Source organism: Pieris napi, chromosome 3, assembly GCF_905475465.1.
Source record: "Pieris napi chromosome 3, ilPieNapi1.2, whole genome shotgun sequence".
NCBI classification, from domain to species: Eukaryota; Metazoa; Arthropoda; class Insecta; order Lepidoptera; family Pieridae; genus Pieris; species Pieris napi.
Window position 1 is genome coordinate 2,132,224 of NC_062236.1, and position 7,159 is coordinate 2,139,382.

The 7,159-nt window shown below is 34.7% G+C and overlaps 1 protein-coding gene across 1 annotated transcript; it reads right to left on the reverse strand.

The window, feature by feature from the left end:
• Positions 1-3,187: 3,187 nt before the first annotated feature.
• LOC125063797 (acyl-CoA Delta(11) desaturase-like) lies at positions 3,188-6,842 on the reverse strand. The gene is made up of 5 exons (XM_047670437.1): positions 6,674-6,842; positions 6,262-6,479; positions 5,043-5,217; positions 4,706-4,867; positions 3,188-3,673 (listed from the first exon to the last, which is right to left on the reverse strand). Exons 2-5 carry the CDS (start codon positions 6,473-6,475, stop codon positions 3,217-3,219), a joined length of 1,008 nt encoding a protein of 335 aa, XP_047526393.1. The 5' UTR covers positions 6,476-6,479; positions 6,674-6,842; the 3' UTR covers positions 3,188-3,216.
• Positions 6,843-7,159: the final 317 nt, after the last annotated feature.

Consider the following 7,159-nt stretch of genomic DNA (forward strand, 5'->3'; position numbering starts at 1 on the left):
ATTGTAATCTATCTCGCGAGATTGTAAACTGTCGAAAGATTGTGAACCTCAACGAACTGCTTAAAATTAACGTATTATTATTCGGTAGTTATATGAAATTGTTGGGAAGTAAAATTAATCTGTTTAGTAAATTAATTAATTGACTTTGAATTTAATCTGTAATTTGAATTGAATTGAATGATAACTAAGTTAGTGTAGTACAATCTACCGAATAATAATACGTTAAATTGTAAGCAGTACGCTGAATTTCACAATCTTTCGACAGTTTATAATCTCGCGAGATAGATTACAATCTAACGGTGTTTACAATTTTACGTTAACAGCTCCATTGACATTCACTTTTTGGATCCTTCTCTTTAAATATAAATTTATCAGGCTGGAAGTTTTGCCATCAACTCCATATTGACAGTCACAAAAGCCACCGATGCCATCATATGATACTTCCCAGGCGTTAAATATGTGTGAAATCAACTTCACACCGGCATCGATTGTGAAGCGACCCTTAGTAAAACCTGTTTATTATGCAAAAGCTATATACTAAAAGCCTTGACTTATCTTACTTAATGTACAATCGATACATCTGTTAAAAATTTCAGCCAATTCAGAGCTTATTTAAAATGACCTCTTAACCTATTTTTGAAATTAATAACCTTAAATGTTTTAACGATATCATTATAAGTTATGTTTAATTAGAAATTTAATATTACATTTAGGTTCACTTTCTTCTAGCAGCAACTGGAGAATAATCCAGAGATTTGATCGTATTCAACGCTACATTTGTAAAAATGTAGAAGCTACCTCGGGGTTCGATTTTATTGATTTCCATTAAACTTCTCACATATAATCTGTTCGTTTGTCAGACGTTTTACCCGATTTTTCCGTTATTATTTTCCAAGAAGCTTTTACTTTATTCATGCTATTTTTTATTTTGCGCTTAAATATTGTGACTCAGCAAACTGACATTTGAAGTCGAATGAGCTTGAATTATTTATAATATGTTACAGACCCATTGATGTATTGAGTACAATTTTAAATATCGCTTCTAAGAAAAAGAACATAGAGATCAATGGGGTAGTTATTTTATTATTATTACAAAAAACTTCAATTACACACAATCAAGCTCTAAAAAAACTAATAAATAAGATAATTAAAATATTATTAGAAAATGTAGCATGAACACCAATATATGTAAGTCCTTATCATTTTAGTTAAAAAGTAGTAAGATGACAGAGTTGAGAGAGATTCAAAAAATAGCCTGCAAATCAACATAGTAGTAACCGCAGGCGTCGAATTTGATTTGACAAAGTCGATGCAATAGAGAGTCACGGTTCTAAAAAAATGTTAACAGTTGATCTACAAAAGTGTTTGCCTACACCTTATTTGACAAATAGCCAAAGTTTTTATCTTAGGAAGTTGTGGACTTTTAACTTCACGATTATGGATTCTGTAGCCAAGGAGAGCTGGTGCTTTATGTGGGACGAGACTGTAGCAGGACGTGGCGGGAATGAGATGGCTTCTGGATTAGTCAAGTTTTTTGAACAGCTTGAAGATGTCAGATTAGAAGAAGTGACGATATGGAGTGACAACTGCGCCGGACAGAATAAAAATATTTCTGTAATGATGGCGTATTTGTGGATACTATCAAATCAAAATATAAAGATAATTAACCACAAGTATTTACTGAGAGGACATACGCACATGGAGGTGGACGTAATCCATTCCATTATCGAGCGAGAAAAGAAAAAAATACAAGAATTTCCTATAGTTACACCTTGGGACTGGCAGCAGTTTATTAAAAGCTGTTCCAAAAATGCCAAAATAAGTGTAGTGAACATGGAAACAGATTCTTTCAAAGAATTTTCAGCATTTTGTGAGGGACTCTCAGCGCCTTTTGTGCACCGAAAAAAATCGGAATCTGGAGAAACGGTGCCATATTCCAATATAGTATGGATGCAATTTCGAAAAGAACACATGGGCTCAATGTTCTATAAAACATCATTTCAAGACGAAATGTTTAGTGAAGTTAGTTTTATTCGAAACAAACGAAAAGGATTTTCTATGCCAACACCAAAACCTATTCGAGATACATTGAGTTACAGTGGATTCCCTCCATGTTTCATGACTTCTACAAAAATCTACCAAATGGCGATGTTCCAGACCTACCTGAAGCTGCTGCTTAATAATAAACATATTTTAATTAGATAAGTACATAACAATTGTGTTAATTTTAAGAAGTCCAATGATTGATCTCATGAATGTTTCTATTTTATTACATAAGAAAATAAATAGATAAAGAAATTTGAAATAATTTTATGATTCTATACATACATATGATGCTTTATGCCCCTGAGTATTACTTGAAATTAATGTATTATGCCGAGGTAAATAACATTATGATGACATAATGCTTTATTTATACCGTCAACTTAATTTTCTGTTGCAAGTAAACAACCTCAAGTCCACAAAATCATACAAGCAATAACTTTATTACAATATAGTAATTATATTAAATATTACCTACTTAAACAATAAAAAACCTAATTTAGTTCATACTTATATCTCGCATACAGCCCGCGTAACATCGCGTTCAACATCTATGCCTCGCATTTTTGTCTCTCCTGTAAAATGTGTGTTTTGGCGCATAATATTCTATACCTCTGAGGTACAGACTGTTTAGATACCTACTGCAGGGTCCGACCGTTTTCCGATTACTGACTGGGTTATAAAGCTGTCGAAATTGTTGCTTAGTTTCTTAAATGTATGTAAATGTTCAAAAGAAACATAAAATAATATTCAATAGACAGACAGTTCTTACAACTTATTCGTTACTACCTGTGTATTTTAGTCAACAATATTTTAGTAATCACGTGTTATTTGATTTTCTAGATCTCATTTGCGTAAAGACTAAATTATAAAATCGTAAAATAATCGGATATTACTATTATTGCTATTAGTCGCTTTATGATATCAGACTGAAGTCTCGCCTTCTAGAATCTGGATTTTTATAGTCATAAAGTGAGTAGATTCAAGAAAACTGCAGTTTTTACTATATTTTATATTTCTACGAGTTGATACAATACGTACTATTACAAATCAGTTATCATAGGTAAGTGACAATATCACAATTCAGTTCATAACCTTATAGGGTTTTATAAAATTTATGGATATGCTGGTACAAAAAGACACAACGAACGACGTAAACTCTTTCATAAATTATTAGGAATTAACGTTTAAATCAGACTTATTGTGAACCCGGGTACCATCACCCGTTCTTTGAGCCCTGCCCTCTATTACAAATTTTGACGCAGTCTTTAGATCGTATGCCCATCCAATCTTAGCAAATAATTCGATAAACCAAGAAGTCGGATTAAAAAACAAAGTCCCCAATTCGGCAGACCTATAGTCCCAGGGGAATGCATGATGAAAGTTATGGAATCCTTCTCCCAAGATGATATAATTAAGTGATCTATTATCAGTGGGTAGTATGCGCTTGTCATATGGCCTAGTTCCTGCAAAATGTGCGTAACTATTACCTAGAAGTGTTTGGTGGAGAGATGCAACGTATCTGAGAAGACTAAGATGCCACGCCACGTTTAGCCCCTCGTTCCAGAAGTACATAGGTATCAAAGTTGGTATTATAAAACATATACTTCCAATAAAGGGTACTGCCCATCTGAAAAAAATATTTGTTAAAGTACTGTATTTTTGTTTTGTTTAAGTTATACAATTCTGTGTCAGGCAATAGCAAAGATATCAAGTTCAGTCAAACCAAAAATAAAAATAATAAAAAAGGAAGTAATTAATTGAGAATTTGGTATCCTAACGTGCATAATACCTAGGAAGCTGATGAGCAACATATCTATATGATTTGCTCATGTGGTAGACTTTTTTAATAACGATAATTATACGATAAGAAATATTAAGGGCCACGTCTGCCACCGTGGTAGCGTCGCGTTTTCAATTGACAGCCCCTTACCGGCCAGGTATACTATACCATTTGCTCGTGCCTGCCTTTAAAGCTGATGTGTAAAAATCAAATAGGCAGATATCTAGGACTCTGACTATTCAATTAATTAATTTCTAAAGATTTTATTATAATTAAAAAATAATATATGAAATGAATTGTTGGCAGAACTGCAGTGTTCGTTTAAAAACTCTGCGAAGGACCACAGAAAAATAGTCTGCCACTATCGTAGTTTTCGGAACGGAATTCATATTATGTTCGCAGGTCAATAAAAATTTTAAAACAAAAATTCATCATATTACAAATAATTCCATTAACTAGCCATAATCCGCTTTTGCTCAGATTCGCGACCTTCAACGAACTGTAATGGTTAAAGTCAGTAAGTAAAATGTCTGACATTTTTTTTATATATTTAATAAATGGAATGGACCCAGCTACACCTACGATCACATGATTTAGTAGAGCTTTTACAAGTACCTCCTGTGATAATTCAGAGACTTGGATGTCTGCCTTATAGATTTTCTTCGTTATCTAAATGGTATTGACCATTCACCCCAGAAGCAGACACGAGCAAAAATTATTTAGTATCGATTTTCTTGACAGATTTAAACCCCTGTAGCTTAAAAACGCATCTACGAACGGCCCTAATTCATCAAGAAAATTTTGTCGTATTGATACGAACTTTAATTTGCCATCTCCTAGCTATAATATTTTAAAAGTAAAACAGAACTGAAGTCTTACTTCTTTTGAAACCTCAAAACTGGATTTGCGTTGACATCTCTCATGTCAGTAAACTTTCCGCGTCTTTTTACTTCCGGATGCCTCTTGACGAGCAACCAGCCTAGGTGTGAAAAGAAAATACCTCTAGTCGCATTGTGTGGATCTGCATCTGTATCGGTATACCTGCCAAAAGATCACTTGATAATACTTAGGGCAAAATTCAGAATGGGAATCAGTACCGTCAGGACGCCGATCTTGCCCTGAATATTTTAGAAAGAAGTTTGAAAAACATATTGTTTGGCAGCAAATAATCTGAACGATCTTGCTTATTTGTGTCGACTTAAATATAATAATTTACCTGTGATGTAATCGGTGATCTCTGACCCAATTTAAAGCACTATACTGGAATGTTAAAGAAGTGCAAACGATCAGTATAATTTGTAAGGGAAGTTTCGCCTTAAATGCATTGTGAGACCAGAGGCGATGAAGTCCAGCAGAAATACCGAAGCTTGAGATAAAAAATATAACGCAATCTGTAAATAAATAACTACATTTACTACGTCCTTTAATTCATACTGTTTAATTGAAACAGTGTACAATACTAAATGTTTTTATATTTATTAACGCTTCGTTGCATTATTGGTATCTCGCCGGTACGTAATTATCAAATATCAAATCCATTTAAAAAAAAAAGAGATTGACAAACAAATGAGTTTTTTTTTAAAAGGGCAGTCATCCCAGCCCATCGACACCCATTTTTTGCGGGTGCGGTGCCGACCTTTGAGGCTAAGTTACACTCTTACTTTAAACTGTTGGAGGTCGTATCTACAGGTAGGATGGGTCCACAGTTCGCTAGTTCGCTAAAGACAGTGTCTTGTGAAGCGGACTGTGGAAAACATCCTGCCATCAAGATTATGCTGATGAAATTTTGCTTAGCCCTACCCAAATCGTCGACTTCAGCTCAAGACATGTTTGGATGGCAGGAATTTAATGTGTCGATGGTGGTGTCGTCTGCATAGCAATGGATGTTGTCGTTGCTCAACAGGGCATTGATATGCATAACGAACAGGGTGGGCGAAAGAACACAACCTTGCGGAACACCTGAACAAGAAAATTAGCCAGCCATCGGCATTAGCCATCGGGTATACCGTATAACGGTAGTTTCGACGGAAGTGCCGTATGCCAAACTCTATCCAATGCATCTCCCTTACTCCCTTACTTTCTACAGCTACGTCCCACCTATGAGTCAGATAGGCAAGAAGATCACCAGCCAGCATAGGCGAGAAGAGTGACCTCGGTGAAAGCCATATTGACGATCACTAATTAGCTGGTATTAAGAACCTTTTCAACAATGAATACCATCGGCCATTTAAATGTGCGGTAAGAGCGAACTTTTTAAAATAGCCAAAAAGGCTGAATAATAGCAGAATATTCGTTGCAAGTTTTATAGATGGGGTTTTGACTTAAAAATCCACTATGGGTAAGGCTATCTTAAAACATATTCTGAAAACTATTTAATTTTTGTAGACTATTTGAGCGTTCCTTGTGTAGCAGACATTAAATAAAAAAATACGTACGAAAAATAATCGTAGACCGTGCTGGACCAGCAGTGAAAGCGAGGTAGAGTCCATACAAAGCCGCAAGGTGAAAATATACAATAGTTGCTAAATTTTTATATATTATCTCATATTTCCACGGCCCGGCCTGTGGACCCTCCAATTTCTCCAATTTTGATTCTTCCGCATCCACAAGATCGATATCGATGACATCTTTGCTAGTATTGGGTGCCATAATTCTAAAACAAAGATTGTAAAATAAAATTAAAGAACAAAATATAAATCAAAAAGTAATAACTTAATAAGCAATTAAAAAAATTAAACATAACAGAAACTTAAAAATTATAATGTGTGAAATTTGCAGCAATTTCGTTTAAATAAAAAAATTATTATAAATAAAATTTTACGTTAGGTAAAACAAAAAGTTCCGTACCTTAAGTGAAGTCAACTCGTTAGTATAAGATTCCTATTACTAAATTCATTAAAACCTCCTCCTCCTTCAAGTTTATGGTATTTATATAAAGGTATTGTTTGTTTATTTTTAGCAGGTATAGGTAGAGAATAATAAACTCGGTAATCCCGCGACTTCGCCCTATGAAATCCGTTGCGTCTCACACTAGAAAATAAGACAATCTCAACTCCCTAGAGCACCCATCAGCAAATGGATTAGTGATTATAGTAGGGCTAAAAGAATATATGAGCCTTTTTCACGTTAGTGCATAAATGTCTGTGATCAGCCATCATCGGCGTTGTGTCGGTGCATCAAAGGAATGATTGCCCATGATGGCGTGCGCGTCTACACAATCGCCGATTACTCAGTAGGTACGTAGTTGTCTCGGGTTCAGCCTTGCGATTCTGTAACTCACTTTTCGAACTCTCATAGCGGTTTAAACACTATACTAAAAGCCCTCCTTATCAG

Excerpts from the sequence above, each read along its gene's own strand:
- LOC125063797 (XM_047670437.1), bottom strand. The coding sequence starts at position 6,475 with ATGGCACCCAATACTAGCAAAGATGTCATCGATATCGATCTTGTGGAT. Across the intron at positions 5,218-6,261 it reads ACGGTCTACGATTATTTTTC|ATTGCGTTATATTTTTTATC; the intron begins GTACGTATTTTT and ends ATTTATTTACAG. Across the intron at positions 3,674-4,705 it reads GTTTTGAGGTTTCAAAAGAA|ATGGGCAGTACCCTTTATTG; the intron begins GTAAGACTTCAG and ends TATTTTTTTCAG.